The sequence below is a fragment of the Chrysochloris asiatica genome, unplaced genomic scaffold, assembly GCF_000296735.1.
Source record: "Chrysochloris asiatica unplaced genomic scaffold, ChrAsi1.0 scaffold00222, whole genome shotgun sequence".
Classification (NCBI taxonomy): Eukaryota; Metazoa; Chordata; class Mammalia; order Afrosoricida; family Chrysochloridae; genus Chrysochloris; species Chrysochloris asiatica.
Window position 1 is genome coordinate 1,757,608 of NW_006408740.1, and position 26,826 is coordinate 1,784,433.

A 26,826-nucleotide genomic window follows, 5' to 3' on the forward strand; every position below is an offset into this window, starting at 1 on the left:
CCTTTTCTTCCATATAATCTTCTTTCCTTACATCAACTATTGCCAGTATCTGTCACAAATGTATCATTTTTACAGACCAGTGTGTCACACACTGCTTCCATAAATGCACACCACTTCAGGAAGAAAACAATGAAAATACAATTCATCAACAATGCATCAACTCTGAACACATCTCACCCGGGGTGGGTCAGACTGCAAGGCAGCCAAATAATTCTCCAGAGCCATGCGCCGGCGGTCATTCAGCATAGCTTCTACTCGAGCCAGGTGTGTTTCCACTAGCTGCTGCTTCTCACTAGCTGCTTCCTTCTCTAAAGCTTTAACCATAGCTTGGAAGTGCTAAACCAAGAAAAAATAGGAAAAACATATAATTAGTAACACCAAAGGATGTCTAAGAAGCAATTTGCAGGCCCTGATAGTTGCCACTTTATCTGATTTCTGTCAGGACAATTACTTCCTTACCTAAAGGGAGCAAGTTGGAGCTTAATTTTAGAAGGGCTTTCCTTATTTAACATTTCCATAACTGAAATGACTAGTGCTGTAAACCCAATCAATGCTTGACTGCTCAGTTCATGGGGCGATATAGGTAAATTGTCCTCTTCACATTGTAATAAGACAGTGACTTCAAGATCAGGAAACCACAAACTAGCAGGACATATGCTTTTTGAAACCTCTTTCTGTAATATGCCAGGTTACACTGAAAGCTTTGTCATGAAGAGCAAGTTACTTGTGACCTACCTGGACTATGTTGTTGTTGTTGTTAAGTGCCATTGAGTCGACTCCGACTCATAGCAACTGTGGCTAGGGTTTCCAAGGAGCAGCTGGTGGGCCTGAAGTGCTGGCACCTTGTGGTTAGCAGTAGTTTTAAGGCGACTGAATGAACTTTTCCTGCACAAGATGCACTGGCTTATATAGACCAAATTTTCTAAGTGAATGATGAACAACAAAGGTCTCCCAATAGTTTTACCATCGTGAGAAGAGAGGTTTCAGCTAAACACAAACATAAACTGCTGATTAAAAACGTAATTAAGTTTTTTTTTGTAATTAAGTTTTATGAGCCCAAAATCAGTCTTGCAAGAGTTGCTCTCAACCCTACAATTTGCTGCTATTATTTTAAAGTGACATTTTACAAAGTTAAGAGATTAACATGAGTCAGAGATGTTTATTTTCTGCCTCTTGACCTTAAGTCTAAAGAAAAAGGAAAAAAAAAAATTCTGTCCTACAAAAAACAAGCCAGATGACAGAGGCTTTTTGCCAGTAGAGCGGAATTAACAAATGAAGCCGAGCTAATATTACTTATTGGCAAGAATTAGCCGTGTTTTGGTGGAAGATTTGGTTTCCTCTACCATAGATAAGCCATGCTAAAGAGCATTAGTTAGCAGGTGAAAGAGCAGGCCAGTTAAAACTTTCTTGTAACACAGCCCTCAACTAAAAAGAGGTGTCAAATTTCAATTTCCTGTGAGTTTGGCTCTGGCCATATTTTCAAATGGTCAAGCTGGAAGCTTTGTCTCTGTGGAATGTGTCTTACCTGAATGAGTGTCTGTCTTTCTGCTTTGGGGAGATTTTTTGCTTGAAGTTCTGCTTCTTCCCATTCCTTCTTTACCTAGAACAAACGTCAAATACATACATTATAATCAGATTCTCAACAACAACAAAATTTCACTTAAAAAGACACATACAACAAACAATCCCCTAAAACAACTCCTCAAATTTTCTAAAGTATTGCCAGACACTGGATCTAATATAGGAAACTCTGTAAAGGGGAACTGAATCATATGACCCCTTATGATGAGCTCAGGGCTATTTTAGCTTGTTCTCAGAACTTTGGCCTCAGAAGGCCCTAGGCCTCAATGAGGACCCAAATGGAACCAAGTTCCATGACCAATTAATTATATAACCTTGAATTATATAAGGCTAAGTTATTTAAAATTCCCTGTGTTTTTGTGTCTCATCAAAATAATGGGTTTAACTCTTAGTTCTCAGAATTGGTGTGAATAAAATAAACTAAGGAGCATTTCCCAAAATATGACATAGCACTGATGATGTGTGGGCTCTTGGATGGTACTCACACCAAGCATTAAGTTAACACTACAAGGTATTCCCCTTTCTAATTCCCATTCAATCCTTCTGAATAAGTCAAGGTGAAAATTGCACTTTAGTGCTGTTCCTTTGGCCAACACGTCTCTACCACTTACACGCTCTATTTCCAAGGAAGAGAAAACATCCCTGAGACTCAAAGCCTCACCAGGAAACAATATATAGCTAGAATTAATATATTTGTTTCCACCTACTATATTTTTACAAATACTTTCTTCTTATGGCAAATGATAATAGCTCTCCATTTACAATAGAAATACATTTAAAACAAAAGTGAGTTTGAAGCACAGTTCCATCTGATACATGCTCTACTCTGACATGCCATCAGTCAGAATCGACTTGACAGCATCAGGGTTTTAATATTAGAGAAAAATAAATATAGTTACAGCAAGTGCTTAATAAGCAGAATGTCTGAAAGGTGACAAACACTCAGAGGTTGAATACCACCATGAAGGCAGGGGATGGGGAAAGGAGAAAGGGCTAAAAAGGAAGCTCTGCTTATGATCCTAACACTTTATCTTTTCTACAATGGCTAGTATAACATTCTGAGGAGATGAGGTCCATTTTATCCAATTGCAAAAGCCATGTTCACCAAAGCCAAACACCACGATAGTAAGAAAAAGATCAGGATTACCCTGTCCATTCGGTTGCGGTGCCGAATTTCTAGCTGCTCCTTGGCCTTCTGGAAGCGGGCATGCTCATTATCATCCGTAGAGGTCTCGAAATACACATCAACATCATTGGTTGGCAGAGGAGTTGGGGGGACTGAAACAAAATTAAAAAGGATGTTGTCCTGGGAAGCAAGGCACAATGTTACAACTATAACTGTGCTCGAGGAAGAAAACTGAGCTCAGGACCTGTAAAACTGACTCAATTTATCTTGTTTCATGCTAAAAGTACAGGGTGCTGCTGTCTGCCAAGATCCCACTTTATTAGATCACAGTGGGCAATCTGCCTTCCATAAAATTCATCAACCATGTCAGTTCACACTAATTTATTGGTAGGTCAACCGCCCGGTATCTTCAGCACCAGTGAAACATCTACTTATGATTTCCAGGCAAAAAAAAAGCTTTTTCTATAGTTTCCTTCAAGTCTTGAAACCGTTAAAATCCAAGGAGAAAAAAAAACAGCCACTCTATTTGCTGAAAAGAGACGAGGGCTAAAATCAGACTCTGCTGAGAAACTTCACAAAATTCTCCATTTCTTAGGAGCTCTTCTCTCCTGGCTACTTTTAGGTTATAACTTACTTTGGCAAAGTGGTTCAATTGAATGTGTTTTGCTTACAGGCTTGGTGAAAAAAAGTTTAAAGCCACTCTCACTATAATCGTGAGTTTTCAGTATTACTGAGGGATGACTCTTGGTCACACCTCCAGTAAAAAGCATCCAACTAAGGTACTAATTTTACAAAGGCAACTTACACTGGGTGAAGGTGCACTGAAGGCCCTCGCAGGCAATTAACAGACAACAAAATCCATGGAAAAAAAAAACAAACACTTGTTGCTTATCACACGTGAACTATTACAGGTCCAAGATAAACAAGTATCTGTACAGTGCAGCTCACTATACTAAAGGAAAGGAGATGATGACAAGTTTACTTAGTTGACCTCTCAAGAAATACCTATGAAAATGTAATACTCCAACTCACTTGAGATTTCTCAAACTGGAGGAATGACATATAACTTGCTTGTATAAATTACTACATCTTGACGTAGTTTCAGAGCTAAGTGGAGAACTAGCACCAAAATCCAGCTAATATTAATTCAGAAACAAATTCACCTAATTTCTAGAATTGCATCATTTTAATGCAACATTGAAACAATTGTATAACTGACAAATATGGCTGCAAATCAGTAAACTACACAAAAGTTTTTTCAGAAACCTATTTTATTTGTGGTAATTGGGTGCCACTGAGTTGGTTCTGACTCAAAGCAACCCTAATGCACAACAGAATGAAACATTACATGGTCCTTTCATTTATGCCCTCTTTTCCTTATATAAGATTTAAGTCAGAAAGTATTGCTACTAAGGTTCTAGTTCATACACGCATTGGGTTTTTCCAAACTAAGTGTAATTAAACACATCTCTGTGATGAGTTGATGGATGCAGACAAATTCTCTGAGGAACACTGCTTTAGTCTCTTGGAGTACCTTCAAAAAAATGATGCTTTTTGTGCTATGGAAAAAAATGATTGAAAAAAAGATTCAAATGGACATCTTCCTAAATTACTGAAGCTTTGCAGAAAGTTTATGGGAAAGCTGACCCACATAAAACAAAAATTTTTAAGATGGATCAAACATTTTAAGGAAGGTGGAAAGACCTCAAAAGATGAGTCAAAGGAACATTGTTAACGGAAGACCATAGAATTTCCATTGACGTGATTGATAGCGAATGAAGTTGGGATTTCACATGGTTTGGCATTTTCAATTTCAAGCGAACATGTTGGCTTCAGCGAACTTTTGTGTGGATGGGTGCCAAAAGTGCTGTGGAAGATCAGCAAGGTCGAAGAGCAGATCTTTCCATCAGTCTTTTGAGCAACATCAAAGTTATGGAGATGATTTTATGGAACCATTTGTTGAGTCTTGGATTTACCAACATGGTCCAGAGAGCAAGATCCAATCAAAAAATTGGCTTCCAAGGGGATCTGTTGGGCTAATTAAATTCAACGTACCTCAGAAAGTTATGGAAACTTTTTAGAACTTCAAAGGGTTAATCTAGATAGACTTTCTCAAAGGACACAGAATGATCACTGGAGCTTATGAACAAGTTTTAAGAAACTGAAAACTGCATTACTGAGAAACAGGATAGGATTGCACAGAGGACATCTTTTCCATCATGACAACACACCTCTTCATTCTTCAAGGGTAGCAAGAGCTGTCCTACAAGATTTCACTGGGAAACCTTAGCCTGCCCCACCCTAAAGTCCTGATCTTGCCCCTTCATACTTCTTTTTGATTTCAAAACTCAAAGAACATTTAAATCACAATTTTGAGTCCCTTGAGGATGCCAAAAGTTCTGTTTTGATATAGTGTAAATACAAGAGCTCAGAATTCTTAGGGTTAGCAGAGATGGAAACATCGCCTTCAGAGGTGTACAGACCTTGATGGAGGATATGTCGAGATACAGAGGCTGCACATTTTCATAATTTTGTTTAACAAACGTTTCTATGATCTTGTAGCAATGCTTTTTGAATTACCTAACAGGTACAATTCATATGCATGCAAAAGCTGCACAACTTAATAAGGAAGACCAAAGAAGAAACGATGCACTTAGATTATGGTATAGCCAATGAATATTGAAAGCAGTACGGACTGCAAGAAGACCAAATAAATTTGTCTTAGAAGCATAGACAGAACACTCCTTAGAAACGAACATGGTAAAAGACTGTCTCATCTACTTCTGGATATGCTATCAGGAGGAACCAGTTCCTGAAGAAGGACATCATGCTTGACAGAGGGTCAGCCCCCCCCCCCCAAAAAAAGGCAGCCCTCAACAAGACGGATTGACACAACGGCTGCAACAATGAGCTCAAATACAGCAACAATGTGAGGATGATGCAGGACAAGGTAGTGTTTTGTTGTATATAGGGTCACTATGAGTCAGAACCAACATGATACCACCTAACCACAACAAAAGGTACAACAAAAATGTTGTGAGGAATATTTAATTCCTATATACGTTTAAATGGAGTCCTGGTGTGGCACTGTAGGTTAATGTGCCAGATGGCAAAGACATTTGAACTGCAAGGTCGGTGGTTCAAGCTCACCAGCTGCTCCTCGGAAACCCTATACATGTCGCTATGTGTCAGAACTGACTTGACAGCACTTCACAACAATATATACGTTTAAATAGGATTTCAACATCCAACTTTCCAATGAACTAAATTAGAACATACTGCTTAGCAAATCATATCCCCAGGATACTTAAGAAGTGTACAAAAATTTCAAATCCCTGGATCCCACGAGTGTCAATACTTCTCTGTCATCACTGTGCACTGGTGGTGGAATCTTCTATTGATAGCTCTAGGTCGACAACGGTAACACAAAACACAAGTTGCCACCGCCTTCCCTAGGAGAAAAAGGAGAGGGGCAGAATGCCTAGAGGTGTTTGGTGCTATAGATAGAGTGGGGCTGAGACCTAGGAACAGAGAGCCCTCTTGCCTTGTGAGCACACCTGCCCTGCCCTCTGCACAGAGGACAGACTTTACCCCTGGCAGCAGCAACATTTCCATGCCTACAGAGCACTATAGCTGGGAGCTCCCACCAGGACATGACTGCACTGCTTCTCTTTCTCAGCATTCAGTCCACACCGATACAGCCAGTGATTGGAAACAACAACTCTGCAAACCTCAAAACTGGCAATGCCTGCCCCAGAGCTGTCATTCCATCTTGTCTTACATTACTACCGATCTGACCCTTTGGGTAAAGAAGAAAAGCAGAAATGTGTCAACATCCCTGATTCCTCAGCAAGAAGCCCTGAAGACAAAATGGTCAAGGTGCTCAGATGCTGACAAAAAACAGTCAGCTACTCTGTGGGAGAAAGATATAGCAGTTTGATTCCATAAAGACCAAATCATTTCTATTTTGTCCTACGGTGTTGCCACAAGTTGCAAATGAAGTGGGTTTGGTTTCATAGTGTGATTCCTGAGACCTAAAACCAAATTTTACTGACTCTGAGTTTGAGTGGTTTTACAAAGTAGTAGATGTCCTCACGGTAAGTGTTTCTATCTCTAGGTGTCTGCTGAATCAGCCTAGTGTCTGTCACTAAGGTTCCTTAAAGGCTCATATTTTATTTCAATCATAGCAAATGAAAATGGCCTTTCCACAGATTAGCAGCTTAAAGTAATAAAAGCACACTATTTTAAGACTAAAAAACACCTTTTGGCAGAGTGAGGAAAATGGCAACACAAAGGTGTTTGAATGAAAAACAGTCGGAAGCTACAGCCAAACCCTTTACAGCAAATACCAGGCATAGGAAGCAACACGCTATTATAATGAATTCCACAGTTATTGCTGTTGTTAATTAACACTAAGAGTCAGTTCCAACTCATAGTGACCCTAAACAGAGTTTCCGAAGAGCAGCTGGTGGGTTTGAACTGCTGACCTTGTGTTAACAGTACAGTACTTATCCTACAGCACCACACCAGGAGTCTAAGACTAGGAACCAAAAGAATGACTGACTGCTTGCCCTGAGGAGTTTATACACACATGGGCTAGCATTGTAAGGGCTGAGGAAGAGAAAAAATAAGGGGAGTAGCTTCAGAGAGAAGAAAATGATCTTACAGAATCTGGCATAAACCTAGTTCAATCTGAACCATGCATTTCTTTTATGACCAAAGAACAGACCACTGAAAATCCGTTTTCTTCCTAGAACTCAGCATGATCTTGTGTTGCCAAAATATCAGAAGAAACAATGAGCTAGTACCGCATGGCTGCAAAGCTTTTCTCTAGCATGAAGAAAACAAGCTATTTCAATGTCCTGGATATCCAAAGTTATCCCTGTTGTCATTTTAGAAAACAGGAAGTTCTGTTAGCCAACGTGCATGCTGAAGGATCAGCAATAGTGGGGGTCCAAAGACAAAAATAAACAGCCCAGAAGATGAGCATATGCAGAACTCATGCTGATATGCTTACCTGTTTGTGCCTTTTAACTAGAGAGAGCCGTGGGCAACCGATCAACCCTAACAGCTCTGGGATCTGTGGACCACCGCAAATCAGAAAGTGGGTCCTACAGCACCAGGGAGGGAAAACCACCACCATGCCACCAGCCAGACACACAGTGTGAATGGGCACATGGAAGTTGACCATTCAGCCACCAGAAGAAGAGCTAAGTCTAGCTCTAGGAAGCACAAAGGTGAGTGAGACAACTGACAGCAAACACCTGAGTCAGCAGAGACACTACACAGACGCAGTCACGAGGACGGCCCGGAGAGACAGAACGCTGACAGGACAGTGGCTGCTGCACAGAGCCAGCGTGAGGCGGGACTTACTCATCGTTTTACACACAGCCATACAATAATCCTCAGACTCAAAATTGTTCCTGTTGCCTCCGCAGCCGCCATATATAAAGCGCACGCACTTTCCCTTGGAGAGGTCGAAGTACCAACGAGGCATCACAGCCCGGCAGGGCCCAGTCATCGCCTCCTGGGAGCAGACAGCTGTGTGAAAATGGTCAAAATGTCAGCAGGGGCTTCAAAATGCTACAGACCAGCAAGGGGTGGGGGAGTGGGGTGAGGACAAGGTGCCAGGGCAACAGACTTGACATCAGAAAAGGCTTGGGCAGAACCAGAATGCACTGGCTAACTCACTCACCAACTCAGTCAGCCACTACCCATTCTAATGTGTAAAAAAAAAAAAGACATTTAAAAACTGAAAATAAAAAACTTTTTTTTTTTTTTTTTAACATGTTTTGAGTCTTGATAGGGTCTCTGATGCTCACGTTTCTGGTCTTTCAGTGGCAATGTTTGCTTGACTGGTCAAAATCAAAGGGGACGATGTAGGTGGAACTGCTACTATAAGCTGACACCCCACCCCCACCCCCAGCACCCCTGCCCCATGCTCTAAAGAGTACCTAAGAAGCTGAAAAGGATAAGTGCTCTCAGCTTTCATCTTCTCCATAGTGAATCACAAGTTCCCCCAAGTCGGGGTCCTAAAAATATTCTACACATCATAATTGGCCTCAAATATATAATCAACAGGAGACGGTGGGTAACAGGTGTTGGATCTATCACAATCTTCTAAATTGGCAAGATGAAAACTTCCCTGACCTTACTAGAAGGCCACCCCTCCCAGCTCGAAAACTCTTCCTGATGGACAAAGAGGGCAACCTACAAATTAGAACACACTCAGGAAAAGAAAAATCAAGGAAGGTATTTTCTTCCTAAACACTTTAGCCATACTGAAGAAGGGAATTCACTTTGGTGAGAGAACACTTCAGGTTGATGGGGAAGAAGCATACTAAAGGGTCAATTTTGGTATCTCATAGGATCTATTCTCTGTTAAATCTTTACAAGGGAAATGACATTTTCTGATTCAATTCTGCCTCTTCCCCTGGATGTTTCAGCTCCAGACATCCTGAAGGGGGCCTGCTTGCCAATGCTAACATGGTATGTCCAATGCACTGGAGAGTTAAAATCATGGTCAAGATACGTACACACCTTTCCTCTTACGACTTACCTGTAAGAATACAGTACACCAAATTCTACGTAAGGAGTTACCACATGGATTTGAAAGCCATGTCTCTATGCTGGGTTACCTTTCACATCGTGGGTAATTTCCTTTTCTGAAATAATCCCATCACTGCTGGGCTCAGTTGGGTTCTCATTGTATTCATCCCCTTTAAAGGTATCATAGTAGTAATCTCGGTCTTCCACTGCTTCCTCCCCTTCTTCCTCATCCTCGTCATCTTCATCAACAGCTGCTTCTGTGAAGTCTTCCAAATCTGCTTCAGTAGGAAATTCACTAAAGATCATAATAAAAAAGGAAGGTTGATGCCAATTCCTATGACAATGCACAACAACGATTCCCTTGCCTATTTTGAAACACCAAAACAGAGGCAGGAAATAAGCTCGACTCATATTTAACTGCCACTGAAGTCTGCAGCTCAGCTACATCAGCAAAAGGGAAGAGCTAGTGAACAGAGAGTACACAACCCACAAAATCAAACGTGGCCAAGAGCAATGTAAGGCGGAAAGGCCTGCATATGGACGTGGGTGATGAACTGGCTGGTGGAGAGCCTGAGTAAGGGGACGCTGCCTCTAAAAGGGCCAGCAGCAGCGGCCACTTAAACATGTGCTTGCTGAAGCCAGGCAACAGGGATTTACCTTTTATAAATATCATAGTCATCTTCTTCATCTTCCTCCTCCTCTTCTTTTGACAAAGTGGATTCAACAGTCTTTGTCTGGGGGCAGCAAACATATTCAGTACCATGGAACTTGTCTACCCCACAGGGCAACAGCATGCCGTAACTATGTAAGACCATGCCCTGTGTCAGACATGCCTGAAAGAAATCCAGAAACCAGCATGAGAATATACTCTTACCGTAAACATGGCCAAACACTCTCCAATCCCTAGTTTTATCCAAAAGAAACCCCTATCAAATCACTTAGCAGTGTTAATTGATTTCTAAATTGCTTAACTTACAATGGGGACATACCACCTTAGACAAAAATATACTGAAAGCACAAAGTTGGAGAAAATTAAGGAAAAGGAGTTTCTTCTAATAATTATCAACACCAGGTAAATATGTTGTTGTGAAGTGCTATCAAGTCGGTTTTGATTCATAGAGACCCTGTATGGGGTTTCTGGACTCCTGGTGTGGCCCTGTAGGATCAGCACAGGACTGGGAACCATAAGGTCGACAGTCCAAATCTACCAGTTTCTCCTTGGAAACGCTGTACAGAACCAACTCAACAGCACTTAATAATAATAGGGTTTCTGAAGCTGTATTATCTGTCCAGAAGCAGAAAGTCTCGTCTGTCTCCTGCAGAACAGCTGGTGGGCTCAAACCACTGACCTTGTGGTTCACAGTTAAAGATGGTTGAAAATAGTTTACATTCATCACAGGAGCAGGTATTACCTTCAGAATATTAATCCCTCCCTCAAAAGTTTATAATCCAGAAATACAAATAAACGTAAACGCTGAAGAAATAAAGGAGGGGGAGGTGGGGAGGTGCAGGGGGATTGTAATTTGAAAGTACTATGAGACTTGTTGGAAAACACTATTTTCTTTCCTAGCAGATACAACCACACTTGAGTTTTTCCTCACCCATTCTCTTACCTCCTTAACGACCGTGTGCCAATGCTGGTGGTTCTCACACACTTCCATCCGCTCCTTGTGGAAAAACTGGCACTTTTCTGGAACTAGTAGAACATCACTTACAAACTCACCCACTGGAAAACAACAGAAGCACTGTCAGAGCAAATCTGATTGTAGACTCCAGGTAGACACCACCAGGCGGACCCAGGAAGGCAAAAGTACAGCTTCAGGCAAGCAGCCAGGAGAACTCAACGGTCTTTAAGAACCATAAAGCTAGGATTCTCCTGGCTTTTCCCTAATTCCAATCTTTTATAATCCCATCATAGGAGTGTGTTAAGTGGAAGTTAATAGGATTCTTGCAATACTACCATCTCCAGACGCCCCCTTCCCTATTTCACAGCCACCCCAAACACATGCAGCTATGTTCCACAATCTATAACATATCACACAATATTCCTAGGCTCTTACCTCATTAGTTCTGCCCACAGATCTAGTCTAATAAAGAATGCTCAGGAAATGAATGAGTATTCTAATGAAATGCAAATTAATCTTACTCTAGCCCTTTGTGTACCTACTTACATACCTACTTTTAATCAAGCTACCATTGGTGTGGTACTTGTAGGATAAGCACTTGACCATAAGGTTAGTGTGAACCCCAAGGCTGGCGGTCAGCGGCTCCTCAGAAACCTTATACAGGGGTCGCTATCACGCTGAACAGACTTGACTTAACAACAAACTATTGTTAGTAAATGATTCAAGCAAGAATCATCAGGAGGTTACTAATTACACAAGGGAAAAGGTACCTCTACAAAGACCTTTGGCAGATACTACCTTAGCCAGGTGATCAATTAAACACCACCATAGGAGCTCTGGTGGAGTCCTGGTGTGGCGCTGTGAGTTAATGCACTGTACTGTAAAGTCAGCTTAAACCATAAGGTCGGTGGTTCAAGCTCACCATTTGCTCCTTGGAAACCCTATACAGGGTCGCTATGGGTCAGAACAAACTTGGTGGCACCTAACAACAACAACAACAAAAAGGAGTTCAGGTAGCATTGTCAATTATGAGCTGAGCTGCTAACTGCAAGGTCAGCAGTTCAAATCTATCAGCCACTCTACAGGAGAAAGATGAGGCTTTCTGCTCCTATAAAGATTTACAGCCTCAGAAATCCAAGACAGGGTCACTATGAGCCAGAACTGACTCCACTGCACATAACCACCACCACCACCAATGATGGACACACTGACATATGCCATGTTCTAAGGTCAATTACCCACGTAGTGTTCTGCCAAAAATGTCTAATTTGAATCTATCTATGATAAAATAAAGGCGCTCTGGTAGCGTAGTGGTTAAGAATTGGGCTGCAAACTGCAAGGTCAGCAGTTCAAAACTACCAGCTGCTCCATGGGAGAAAGCTGAGGCTTTCTGCTCCAGTAAAGATTCACAGCCTCAGAAACCCTGTTCAGGATCACTATGGGTTGGAACCGACTCAACGGTACTTAACAACAACATGATAAAATAAGACATCCAAATTCAGGGATCATCTTCTAAACAAAGTGTCCTGTAGGCTTAAAAAATATTGTCATAAAGACTATGGAAAAATGTGACTCTTAATTGAATCCTGGATTTTAAAAAGCATGAAAGGACATTATTATTGGGACATTTAGGGAATCTGTCCAAAATGTGATCAATGCATTATCATTATGTAGGAAAATGTTCTTGCTCTTAGGAGAAACCAGCAGAAGTATTTAGAAGGGAAGTATCACAATGTCAACTTGCTCTCAAATGACTTCACAAAAACATTAAACAGGCTTTTTGGTTTTTTTAGTTTTGTAAAGGCCTTAGGTGGAAAGAGGAGCCCACCCAGAACTACTCAGAGAATAGGAGATTTACCTGGGAAGCAAAGACCTACAGAAAGGAAAGTGACTGGCATTTTCAATTTCAAACAAGCAGTTTTCCATTGGGTGCCCTGAGGTAGAAAAAGAAAACCCCATTCTAGGACTGAAAGTTAAAGGAAGCTGGCAAGCAGACAACCAGGTATGCTTGCTGGTGATCACCTGGGTCCATTAATGGGTGGAAGTGGGAGAATTTATAGCAATGAAGAAACAAGTTGGCTGGTCTGATGTTTAGGGAGTTGTGTGGATTCCTAGCTAAAGGCACCAGCCTAGCCCATGGGGACTAGGGATGATGGAGACCAGTGGGAGGTTTGTGTGTGGACTCCCCCTCTGAAGTGTTAAAACTGGTTTCCATCTGACCTAACCAGGATGACCAGAACCTGACCTAATGAAGAGAGAGATGTATGACACTCTGAGCTAGTAGAAATGGCTGCAATTTTGATGGCTTGCAGAAATTTTAAAACTCTGTTAAACTGCAGAAATTAAACGCCAACCAATCTTCAAGCATGCAATCACTAAATAAACCTGAAAATCCAAAAAATCCAAAAAAGAAGTAACACAACTGAAATGGAAAATAAATTTAGCCAGCTGGACCCGGTTTAGATGATCCCAATTTTGTTGCAACATCCAGAGCATCATAGTGAGGAGGAGCCAGTGGAACATACGCCTTTTCTCCATCAGGCCTGGTCAAGGTGTTGACCTTGGCTACGTCAATGTCACAAAGCTTCTTTACAGCCTGTGTGATCTGAGGCTTGTTGGCCTTGACCTCCACAACGAGCACAGTGTGTTGTTATCTTCAATCTTCTTCATAGCTGACTCAGTAGTCAGAGGGAACTTGATGATGGCATAGGGATTAAGCTTGTTTCTCCTGAGTATGCTCTTCGGAGGATATTTCAGCTGCCTTCGGAGCCTCACAGTCTTGGGCTGCCAGAGTGGGTCATCTTCTTTTTGGGTGTGGTTGTGGACGCCTTTCAGCACTAACGTCTTAGACTTCAATGCCTTGGCTTTGGCTTCAGCTTTGGAGAGGTAAGGGCTTCCCCTTCTTTGCTTTCAGCACCATTTTCAAAAAAACAGGCAGTCTGGCTAACTCTTTTAGGCCAAATTCCTCTTTTAAGAGTAGTACACACGAGAACAAATAAGATGGTGGATTGGGTGGAAGTGCAGTGAGGAGCTCAGTCAGCAACAAAACAATACCAGACCAAGCAGGCTCAGTGGATGGTGACAGAACTCTGAACCACATATAAAGGAATATTTAGAAGATTGGAAGGTTTACAACTAGGTGAATTTGTAGCAGAAGCAAGAAATCCATTGTTTTCTAACCCAAAATGCTCAGCTGCTCCAGGAGCCGACATCTTGGGCAAGACCAAGCAGGGTAAGGTTCAGAGCAACCACAAACGCTTGACAGAACCACTGAGATAAAGGTGTGGACACTTTTTTTTTTAATCTGTTCACTGGTCCCTCTTTGTCTGCGCACCTCCATTCAGGTGACTAGAGGGGGTGCCTGAGCAAGTGGACACGCCACCCCTACCCCCAAAGTGTTCTACTACGCATGCACACAGATCTCCTCAAAATTTAAAGAGACAGTTTCCACTTAAAACGAAACGGCCACAGCCAGCCCTGAAGTGTTTATAACTAGAAAAAAGGCCTGAACAGGGATTCTGGAGGTAAACTAAAAAGGAAACAGGCCAAAATTTAAATCCTGAGTTATATCACAACAATCAACAGTGGCACCTTGAAATTTCTCAGGAAGAAGAGTGAAAAGGGAAGCCCATCTCCTGATCACATTTACCTGGAGGCAATCAGAAAGCATTAAAAATACCAAAATACACACCCATTTAAGTATTAAGGCCACAGATAACTCCTGAATATGCCCAAAAAACAGAAGCAGATGACCATATCAGCACATGTTCAGAAACAAGATAAAACGACTGAGGAAAATGAGCTGGAAGTGGACCTACACTCCATACTAGGAGATGGGCAGGCTTGGAAATGCCTGAGAAGGAATTCAGAAAAATGATTATAAAATGTATCATAACACTAGACAATGGAGTTGAGAAAAATAAGGAAAAAGTCAGGAAAGCACTACAGGAACAATCAAATAAGATAGATAAAGCATAGGAAACAATTCAAAACCTACAGAAAGAGGTCCAAACAGTTAGTAATAGAATATCAGAAATGGACAATACACTGAAAGGGCAAAGGAGTAGAACTGAAGAGATAGAATGCCAGAAGTAGTGAGCTAGAAAATAAATCTCTCAACACTACTAAGATAGAATGGCAAACACAAAAAAAGGATAAAAAAATCTGAAGAAGGCCTAAGATTCATGTTGGACAACATGAAGAATACCTTAAGAATTACTGGCATTCCAGAACAGGAAGAATCACACAAGTCCACAGAGGAGATAGTTGAAGAGCTTCTGGAAGAAAATTTTCCTAACATCCTGAAAAGTGAAAAGATAAGCATTCAAGAAGCTCAACGAACCCCAAGAAGGATAGACCGTAAAAGAAAATCACTGAGACATAATAATCAAGCTCTCCAAATTCAAAGGACAGAATCCTGAAAGCAGCTAGGGAAAAGAGAAGTGTTAATATACAAAGGCAAGCAAATTAGATTAAGCTCGGATCTCTCAGCAGAAACCATACAGGCAGGAAGGCAATGGGGAGACATATATAAACCCTTGAAAGAAAAAAACAGCCACTCAAGAATCCTCTATCCAGCAAAGCTCTCAATCAAATACGATGGTGTAATCAAAACATTCCAGAATAAACAGAAGCTAAGGGATTTTGCCAAAGCCAATGCTGCTATGAAAAACATCCTAAAGGATGTTCTGTTGACTGAGAACCAACAAGAACAGACAACAACTAGAGAATGACGTCCGTGGCAGCATCACCCTGAACTCAGTTGACAAACGAAAGAGTCAAGAACAGAATAAAATTATAAGAACAGAGGATATGGGAGGTAAGTCTATGATCAAAACAATTACAAAGTGAAAGAAGGTAAACACAGAAGAACAGAGATCCAGGTGGTGGGAAGGTCTGGTAGATTACAAGATTAAACAGAATCTTTTAAATGGAGGAAAGAGTTAATGGAATATAAGGTAACCACAACAGTGGGGTTGGGCTGGGGGTTTAGTTCGGGTGTTGGTGAGGGCAATACAAGGGGAGGAGGTGGAAGAACAAGATAGATAGGGGAACACTGAGACAGGTTTGCATGGCTTAAATGGGACAGAGGTAAATAGTGATGCATGCTCAGCCTTGGAACAACAGGGCTCTAGGATACAGGGCTCTAGGCATAGCTTGAAGAGGGAAAATAATACTAAAATGCTTGATTGTCTTATGAATATGAGTTTCTCTTGCCTACTACTGTAAAATAGACACTTGAGTGGGATACAAAGGAATATTGGGAAACATGATTAGAGAAAATTTATAAGCCCGTCTTCAGCCTATAACTGATTGGAATACCTAAAAGGGGTTCTAGAACTTGCCCAGTGAAATAAGCCTCTTGTGGAGCCTTTGTAGAGTATAGGATCTTAGATAGAATCCTGAGTCCCATCCAGAACCTTACGAGGTGGGACATTCCCACTAGAAAGGACAAGCAGACCAGCCTGGAACAGCTACAGTGACAGAAGATACATCTTCAAAGAAAGATCATCAGGAAAAACAAAAATGTCAGCATGACTGGCAACTCCAAGTATAGGCAAGCTGTTCACCAGGAAGCCATCAAGGCAAGCAATCAAGTTCCTTCAGGACAAACTCCCCTCTAAGACTGAAACTGAAAGGAAACACATAAACAAGTTGCTGGCAACCACACTGGGCTACTGGTGAGTGAAAGAGGGGGAAAGGGAGCAATGAAGAAATGGGCTAAGTTCAACCACAGTCTACTAACTCCCATTGACCTGGAGATGAGAAAGAGGAAGGGTTGGTTGGTCCAAAGTGTGGTGAGACCTGAGGACACTTGAGCCCATTGACAAGGACACTGTCACAAAGGGCTAGAGGTTGAGAGTGAAGCATCCAGCTGATATGAAGTGAGGGGAGATGTGCAAGAACACCCAAACTTGCAGACAGTATCCATTTGACCTAGCCTCAATGGCTTGATAATCAGAACTCGACTAGGGGAAGATTACAAAAAAAAAAAAATTTTTGATACAGGAAACAAGGGTAAATTGCTACAATTTGATCAACCTGACTTATACTCAGAGAGGTAATTACTCTAAATACCAACAGAGAGGGAAGAAGTCTTCACATCAAATATCAATGCTATCCCTTCTGTACACAGGGTAGCCAGGGGCAGGCAACTAAAGACCTTGGCTACCTAAAATGAATGAGTGATAATGGCACGAAGTGACTGGCTTACACTGTTTCAAGAGTGAGTTTAGTTTAAGCGTATGGGGAGAAAGAGAGAGTCCCCACTGAATAGCTGTCATCTTGTCTAGATGGGTCTGGTGAAAAGAGATGGAGATAAGATTCTTATGATTCAATAGTGAGTAATTGTTATCATGACTAACTGCGACTGTCACAATTGTAAAGGTAGAAGTTTTGTAACAAAAACATGGGAGTGGTTAATCTTACAGTCCAAAAGCAGAGGACCCTAGGACCATCAAGGAAGAAGTGCACAAACAGAATGCAGGACCTTATCCAGAGAAGCAGAGACACCAGAGATGGAGTTATAGAGAGGGGGAGCAGCTGAAGACTCTAGATTCATGGGAAGAGAGGGACTAAGAGCTGGTGGCCCGGAGGCAGACTTGCAGAATGTGCCCTTTGGAGGTGTAAATTGTTATATATGCCTGACTATTTTTTTTTAAAAAAAGCTAAAGTGGATAGAGAGAAATACTGTTAACGGATGGTAGCATGGAGGGGATTATAATCATTGTAATGAAACAAGGTGTATGATTTGTTGAATGTAAAAGTGATGATCTGCCCTGGAAACTTTCACTCAATCCAAAATAAAAACCTTAAAAAGAATAAATAAATAAAAGAACAGTACACAATCATCGAAATGGAATCACTGCCTTCAAGTAGATATTGACTCATAGAGGCTTTACAGCACAGAGTAGAACTGCCTTACAGGGTTTGGGGGGGGTGAATCTTGGCAGAAGCTGACTGCCACAGCCTTCTCCTGAGGGGTACTGGTGGGTTCAGACCACTTAACCTTTTGGTTAACAGCTGAGTGCTTAACCACAAATGATCAATAAAGAGCATATATGATACAATCTTATTTAGGGTGAGAAAAATTTTTTAAACAATTTACTTCCATATGGAGCCCTGGTGGCACTATGAGGTAGGCAATGGGCTTCTCCACCTGCAAGTTTGGCAGTTCAAAGACAAGTCTGTCCGCTACCGTTGAGGTTGTGGGTCATGGAAACCCTATACAGGGTTGCTATGAGTTGGAATTGATTTAACAGCATTGAGCTGATACAATTCAAAGTGTTAAAAACAAAAGTTGTCTATGCATTAAAATGTTAATCATGGTTAACTGACTGCACATACTAATAATTATTTTGTTGTGTCTCTTTACCCAAACGTTACTTTATTTAAAAAGTACAAGAATACATTTAAATCCCAGTATTAGTTCTATCATCTCTCACTTTATTTTTTACTTTTGCTACATTTATTTATTAGAAGCTTCTAGGGGGAAAAAAAACTCAAGGAGGCAGATTAATATAACTGTTAAAGAAGAATACTGACAGTGATTTGGTCTCCCTTTTAAAGTTTATATGTAATTTGCATCAATCTTCACTGTAATCTAACTGAACTAGAATAGATAATGACCACAATATCCTAAGTAACTGGACAAATATAAAGCTATGTTTCTGCTATTCAATTTAACAATGAATATGGCAAGTTAGCAATCCTAACCTATTTCATCTTAACTGCATTTATGATTTATCTCTAGCCTGTACCCATTCTTGTTGTTTATACTGCCTCCCTCCAGACGTACCATGGAAGGACTCCAGGTTTTAGAACTTCTGCAGGGTTGCAGAATTCTACTTGCATAAATAAACCTACTATTGCAAAAGTACTCTTCAGCTACAAATAGGAAAACCATGTCATTTATGGGACTCCTGGAAGTTGTAACCAGAAAACAGCCTATATATTAAGTAAACCTTAAACCAAGCTGACCACTGAGCACAAGCAGCTTTGATGAGGTGTAATGGCTGAGGTGTAGCCTGTTGGATAAGCACTGGATTGGTAATCTCAAGGTCAAAAGTACCCACCAGCAGAACAGGCAGAATCGACTCAAGGGCACTTAACAACAACAACAACAGTGGTCAAGGAGACCTGGTGTGGTGCTGTAGGATAAGCACTGAACTGCTAACTGCTAGGTCAGCAGTTCAAACCAACCAGAAACTTCAGAAATCCTTTACTCATAGGGTCGCTGTTAGTGGCATCACTCAAGGGCACTTAATAACAACAATACAATAGCTGGTCATCTCCGTGTGGACCCCTCTGAGGTAAAGAGCACTCGAAAACTAATCAAAGACAAAGAACGATTCTAATCAGTGGCACAAGGTTTCACAATGGGAATCTGATGATTATTTTATGTACTAGAGTGACTTCAGAAGCTAATACTGCAAATGAGGTTGAAGACACCAATGAGAAACTGAGGAAGACTGCACTTTAAGCTTCTGAGACCTGTTATGATTTTGAAGTAGATATTAAATTAGAACATCATTTTGGTAGTCTTCAAATCACGGTAACACTCTATCCAAATCCCCATCCAAACAAACCAAATAGTCATGGGCTTATGAAGCACTCTTTTTTTAGTACAGGAGTCGGTCTATAAATGTAGGAGATGAGTAAACACTTTTCCAAAATATAAGCAGTTTAGCCTCTTCACACCAGCACTGCATTAACTCTGTTCTACTATCTGTTCTATCATCTCATTTATCTATTTACTAATTTCTTTCTAAACTAACAAGAGACAATTACAAAGACATAGGTTCATTTTGAGGGTATATACTAAACATCAGTTTAAAAGTGAATCAAATTGATAAGGTAATTAATTAAGTAGGCTCTTAATTAAACAGGGCAAAGTTTAGCGATTTGGTGATAACAGATATCCACAACAATAAGAAGCTTGATACAAACTCAGTTAGCAATTTATGTTCTCAAATTGCATCAACCATGGTGGCTAAGACATTATCCCTCTCCCCTTCAACCTAGCAAAAATGAAATCCAACAAAAATAGTGCCCTCCACCAGACATTCACACTAATTAGGCATCCAACTAATACACACATAGCCCGCTTTTCCCCTGATCCTCAAGCTCTCACCATTCCTCCACTCTGTCTTTGCTTTGGGTTTGGTAGACATCATTGTTTTACAGGGCTTCAGACATGAAGCAAACCATATTACTACCATCTCTTTATTCCAAAGTATAAAAGTGCTTGTTGTGGTAACTTCTGATTGAAAAACAAAACAATACTCTCACTTTTTACTGTACCAATTTGTTGTTGTTAGCTGCCATCGAGTCAGTACCAACTCATAGCAATCCTATGCACAACAGAATGAAACACTGCCCGATCCTGGGTTAACCTCACAACTGCTGCCACAGTCGAACCCATTGATGCTGCAGGCCACTTGGCCAATTCATCTTGCTGGAGGTCTTCCTCTTTTTCTCTGACCCCCACCTTACCAAACATGATATCCTTCTCCAGCAACTGGTCCCTCCTGACAATATGTCCGAAGTATGAGAGATGAAGTTTGGCCACCTTGGCCTCCAAGGAGCACTCTGGCTGCACTTTCAACACAGATCTGTTGGTTCTTTTGGTAGCCCATGGCACTTTTAATATTCTCCTCCAATACCACAACTCAAAACCATCAATTCTTCTATGTTCTTCCTTATTCACTGTCCAGCTTTTGCATGCATATGAGGTTACTGAAAATACCATGGCTTGGGTCAGGCACACCTTAGTCTTCAAGATGACATCTTTGCTCTTCAACACTTTAAAAAAGGTCTTGTGCAGCAGATTTGCCTAATGCAATACACCATTTGATTTCTTGACTGTTGCTTCCATGAGTGTTGATAGTTGATCCAAAAAGAATACAGTTCTTGATAACTTCAATCTTTTCTCCATTGATAAGAATGTTGTTTATTGGTCCAGTGGTGAGGATTTTTATTTCCTTTATATTGACATGCAATCCATATCGAAGGCTGTGGTCTTTGATCTTCATCAGTAAGTATTTTAAGTCCTCTTCACTTTCAGCAAGCAAGGTTGTATCATCTGCGTTTGCAGGTTTTAGTCCAGTTTATATGTTAAAAGAATCATGTAATGTTAAAAGAATGTATGTACAGTAGCATAATTCTGTAGTATATAGAAGTTGATTGAATTTTATTCATTAGATGAATACACTGTATGGTGTGTTTTTAAAAATGCTATTTTTTAAGCCATGCCTTTCCCCTTCTTAGATTCTGTGCACATTGTCCTTGCTGGACAGATCTGTAAACATGTGTGGTAGAACCCTCTTGGGGTAAAGAGGTGTTCACTTGCTCAGGAACCCCCTCTAGTCACCAGAGTGGAGACTAGACAGATAGTGAGAGATCAATGAACAGAGAAGAAAAGAAAACGAATGTCCACACCTTTATCTCCGAGGATCAGTCAGACCGCTGTGATGGAAGTGCTCCTCAAAAAAAAATGCTATTTTGTAAAAGTGCATGTAATGCAATCGAGAAACTGAGGGTGACGGGGCTTGGGTTTCTCACAACAAAGAAGGAAGTTATAAATATAGAAAGGGGAATGCCCAGAATAACCCTGTGGTATTGTGATTAGACCAGAGGTATATATACATACACTAAATATAGAAACAGACATAGCTGTATGCATATGTATATATACACATTCTTAGCTTGTCTGTTGATTGGTCCTAGAAGCACTAATAGCACTAAACACACCTAATGCCAGAGCCTAGCTGCTAAGTATCATTCTCCGATAAAACCAGGCTTCTTAGAGGTATGGTATGGGGAAGAAAATACATATGATAAGTCTAGAGCATCTTTTAATATCAGAGAGTAAAGAAGTCCTCAAAACAGGATAGAAGCGTATCAAAATGACATGAAGCATAAAGTGGTTCCCACTGGTCACAAATGGATAATGAGCCCATCCATATATGTAAACAAATGAATGTACTTTCTATCTTAGCCAAAAATTGAATTAAATGACAGTGCAATTTTTCCATGAACTTTTGGAAGCCAACTCATAATATACAATGTAGTAGATGCAATGAAAGAAGCGAAGAAAACTAAAGAAATCTGGTTATCAAGACAGAAAATTAAGACTAGAAGGAGATGTTTCCTTTAAAGGTTAAGTCTTTAAGGAAGAACTACCCAAACGAAGTAAAAGAAATATTTCCAAATAATAACAGGAACTGAAAAGTATGAACCACAAATATTCAACATTGAAGTATGAAGCACAAAACAGAGAGCTTCTCAGCCAGTGGACTGAGAAAGGCTGTGTGTCTGCAGGTAGGAGGCTGGTTTGCAAAATGTGCCTTTTGAACATTTACATGAATATATATTTTTTGTTTTGTCTGTGTACAAATATTTTTGCTTTGTTATTTGTGATGAATAAGATGTAAAAGGGAAACCACAGAATGGGAAGAGGATAAATGCTGTTACAGGGAGGAGACTGTAATCACTGACATGAAACAAAACGTTTGATTGATTCAAACTAAGGCTGATGGATCTTGTTTGTTTACTTTCACTCAATTCACAATAAAAAGTTAAGAAAGAAAGAGAGTGATAGAGATGAGGATAGAGTTAAACAAGAGCTAGAGTATAAAGACTATCAGCCATGTTAAGGAACTTACAAAGAGTTCCTGGTGTGGCACTGCAGGGTAAGTACTGGACTGCTAACCTCAGGGCAGGTGGTTCAAATCCACAAGTCACTCCTTGAAAATCCTATACAGGGTCACTATGAGTTGGAAACGACTCAGTGGCACTAACAACAACAAGCTTTAACATGATTTTTAGGTGAAGAAGAATTACTAAAGAGTTTATGCAGAGGAGAGATATAAATTAGGTCTTCATTTCAGATCATCAAGGGCAGTATCTTGGACAAGAGAATTAAGAGAAGCAAGCATGTAGACAGCTGTCACTGCCCAGGCAGGGAATGATGAAAGGTTGAACTAGGGCAGTAGAAATCAGATGGAGAGGAAGGGTGTGAACCAGAGGTTTCAGCACCCTGGAATGTCTCAGCACCTTTTTCATGTTACGCCCTTGGCCAAAAAGAATTTCAGCCAAACAATAGACAGGTCTATAAGAAGAACAATAATGCTGGCGTCCTGTTATTTGGCTATAGCTATTTGCTTCATGTGAAAATGAGAAAAGCAATGAAAGGTGGTAGTAGAATAAGTCAACTTAATGGCTAAGATTATATACAGCTGTAAAACTTAAGGATCTTTACATTAATGCTATATTTGTATTAACCCTATAATGGAAAACCTAATCCACCCGGTCAAGGTTTCACCCTCTCAAACTTCTGTGACCAACCAAATCTGTACCTGAATCAACCAGGCCACAGATAATCCAAAAGCAAATCCAATGCAGCTGTTACCAAGTCAGTTCTGACCCAAAATGACTCCAAGTGTGTCAGAGTAATCTATGCCCCAGAGCAGTTTCAATGAATGATTTTTTGGGAAGTAGACTGCTAATTCTTTTCCAAGGTGCCTCCAAATGGACTTGAACTGCCAACCTTTTGGTTGGCAGTCAAGCATATTAACTGTTTCCATCATCCAAAGATGCCATTTGAATATACAGGCATTCGAGTATAATTTCCAAGTGTCTATTGAGGATGAGTATATATAAAGGAACAACTTTGCTTCTGAGAAATAAAAAGTTACAACTTTAATAATCAAATTGGACCTTAATGTTCAAAGCAGCTGTACAGCCTCATAAATGCCCTTACTAGTTCTAAGCCCCCTCAGAAAAGGCAGGAGCCAGAGGATGTGTATGGCCCAGGCATTCCTGAATGCAACAAGCAGGTACAAGTTGTTTTCCTTTTTCCTGAAAACTATCAGAATTTTGGTCTGAAAATACAGGATTTGGAACCTTACAAATGTATGCAAGGATAAAGTAAAGACAAAGTCTCTATTCCTTGGGCTGCCTGAGTACCACTCACTACAACCACTGTTAAGACATTCATTTCAAATGTTTCACGTGAGGGCAAAGTTGGATTGCTCGTAAGGCTAGCATTCTTACTTAATACCAGGAAGAAGGCTTATCCTCAAAAGACAGCAATAATGGGAGAGGCAGAGCTAATAATCATCTAAAAGTGCTTAACAGTAAACACTAGAAACAGTAAATATTCTAAAGAGAATTTCCCAGTAAACTCATGCCATTCTTATATTCTCAACTGTTGCTGTTTTTAAGTGTTGTCAAGTCAGTTCCTACTTATAGCGACTCTGTACAGTGTTTCCGAGGAGTGGCTGGTCAGTTTGAACTGCAAGGGTGGCAGTTCAAACTGACCTTGTGGTCCAGTGCTTATCCTACAGCATCATACCAGGACTCCTCAACACAGAAATTTCACTCTGAGCCAAGAGGATATTAAACTTTAAAATGAGAAAACCCAGGCCTTGAAAATAGGGATTCAAACAGGTATTTGTATGTACATCAACATCCACTGCAGCTTTATTCACAGTAGCCAAAAGAAGGAAACAGCCCAAGTGTTGATCAACAGATGAATGGATAAACATAATTTGGTACATCTACATATACAGCTATAAAGAAAGATGAAGTTCTCATACATGCTATGGCATGCACTGACTGAAACATTATACTGAGCGAAATAAGTTACACATAAAAGGACCAATGCTCTATTATTTCACTTATAGGAAATGTGTAGAAAAGGTGAAATGAAGAGATAAGTTTATTATTGGTGACCAGGGTCTGGGCAAGGGAGGTGTAGGGAGTTGTTGCTTAAGAAGTACTGAGTTTCTGTGTGAATTGATGGAAAACATTTGGAAACAGATAATGATGACTGGTTGTAAAAACAAAGAAACAAACAAAAAACAGGGGAATCACACTTATAAAAAAGTAACCAGAAACTTCTAAAGGAATACTTACCAAGACATTTGAAAGGTATAACAATGTGGGTCTTGCACTGTTTTTTGTCCCTCCGGCACCAATTGTCAATACTGACTGGCTGGTTTGCTTCCATAACATTTGTGATCTCTAGCTCTGGGTACATCTGTTAGGAAAAAGAAAACACAAATCATAAAGACACAAACTGATTTTTCAGGTGGACATTTACTTCCAATTAAAGGCCAGGTGTCTAAGTTGACTTAACCTCCAGCTGTATCCTATATAAATTTCTAAATTTCACCCCGCTACTCCTGGTACCAGCTAAAGTGGCCAAATAGAAAAATACTATAGCTATTATTTTCTTTTGACAAGTAAATTTCTACAATTTTCATATAAGAAAAACTGATAAAGACCTGAGATCATCACCTACAAAACTGGTAAGTCTTACACCATTAAAAAGAAAACCTATTATGAATATCATATGTGTTGATTCACATCCATAACAAATGGGAACCCAACATAACTAGGTTCCACTTGCCAAGTTTCCTAAAAGAACTGAAAACTTTCGGTTGAGCAGTTTTAACTATACTATATGTTTAAAAGCAAAAGCCTTGTTGCTCTAAACATTAGCAACTTGGCCTTGAGTCAAAAGAAGAGAATGATAAAACTATCCATGTAAAGAAAAAAGGTTCAACCCTGGCCCAGGAAAATAGGTGGTTCCTACTTTTTGGCAATACTCTTACCTCCTGACAGTACTGAAGACCTTCTTCTTTTGTTCCAAAGCAGCTCTTTGTTCCTGTTGGATCAGGTTCCCATTTCCCAGTCTGAATGTTCACATGCATATTTAACTTCCCACAAAACATTGCAATTTGAGGCTCAGCAACAGCAAATCCCGTTCCAGCATTGGCTGCAAGAGCCTGTTAAAAGGAAAACATTCCAGGTTTGCTTCCAAAGAAATCAGGTACAAGGAAAAGGCCATTCTACAGTTTTTGACAGTATAATTTATCTTTTAAAAATCTTCTTCATTGTTATATTTTTATCTTCATAAAAAATCCTTTTCCAAGGGACTGGACCAGAAAAATGATCAAAGTGGAAGGTCAATGAGAAATCTGGGATTGTTTTAACTTTTTACTACGCTCGATTTGTTTACTCTAATACAAGTAAATCTACTTTCTATCTGTTAATATCTAAAAACCATAAAATGATTGAAAGACTAAAGTTCTGATCATTTTACTTAATTATTCACACAGTAAAATGTTATTAGACTACTAAATTACTATTTGGCAAAGCAATGTGATAAATGCTTAGAATACAATGGTGAGCTAAAACGTATGGCCCCAACTCTGCTGGTGCTTATAGTATATAGCAGGAATCCACAATCACACACACACACACAACACACATAAATGGGTGATCGCATTCTATGACATTCTAAGAAGAAAAAGAGCACAGGGCCAGAAGAGCATATAAAAAAGGCATCTGACTAATCTTGGGTAAGGAAGTGATCAGGGAAATTCCTGTAGAGAGCAACACTTAAGTTGAACAGCTTTGCAGCATGATTCATGCGGAGACAACAGAGATTATGAGGAGTGCACTTATTCAACCTGCATGCTGGGCAAATAATCCGAGAAGCTGGGTTATATGAAGAAAAACGTGGCATCAGGACTGGAGGAAGATTAACAACCTGCGATATGCAGATGATACAACCTTGCTTGCTTAAAGTGAAGAGGACTTATAATACTGATGAAGAAGATCAAAGAGCACAGCCTTTGGTATGGATTGCATCTCAATGTAAAGAAAACAAAAGTTTTCTTTTGTTTTATTTGGACCAATAAACAACATTCTTACCAACTGAGAAAAGATCAACATTGTCAAGGACTTCATTCTTCTTGAATCAACTATCAACACTCACGGAAGCAGCAGTCAAGAAATCAAAGGACATATTGCATTTAGGACAAAATTAAGCACAAGATCTTTTTCAATTGTTGAAGAGCAAAGATGTCAGCTTGAGGACTAAGGTGCGCCTGACCCAAGCCATGGTATTTTCAATAACCTCATATGCATGCG

At 40.2% G+C, this 26,826-nt stretch overlaps 1 protein-coding gene across 1 annotated transcript in view; it reads right to left on the reverse strand.

The window, feature by feature from the left end:
• Positions 1 to 25,672, reverse strand: part of APLP2 (amyloid beta (A4) precursor-like protein 2) — a 42,484-nt gene extending 16,812 nt beyond the window's left edge. Inside the window, exons 1-9 of the mRNA XM_006873084.1 lie at positions 25,503 to 25,672; positions 24,802 to 24,925; positions 10,870 to 10,982; positions 9,914 to 10,089; positions 9,346 to 9,551; positions 8,081 to 8,248; positions 2,729 to 2,859; positions 1,526 to 1,600; positions 178 to 336 (exon numbers count right to left, since the gene is read on the reverse strand). Coding sequence (XP_006873146.1) covers positions 178 to 336; positions 1,526 to 1,600; positions 2,729 to 2,859; positions 8,081 to 8,248; positions 9,346 to 9,551; positions 9,914 to 10,089; positions 10,870 to 10,982; positions 24,802 to 24,925; positions 25,503 to 25,622 — 1,272 coding nt within the window. The 5' untranslated portion in view covers positions 25,623 to 25,672. The remainder of the gene's footprint in view (positions 1 to 177; positions 337 to 1,525; positions 1,601 to 2,728; positions 2,860 to 8,080; positions 8,249 to 9,345; positions 9,552 to 9,913; positions 10,090 to 10,869; positions 10,983 to 24,801; positions 24,926 to 25,502) is intronic.
• Between the last annotated feature and the right edge of the window lie 1,154 nt (positions 25,673 to 26,826).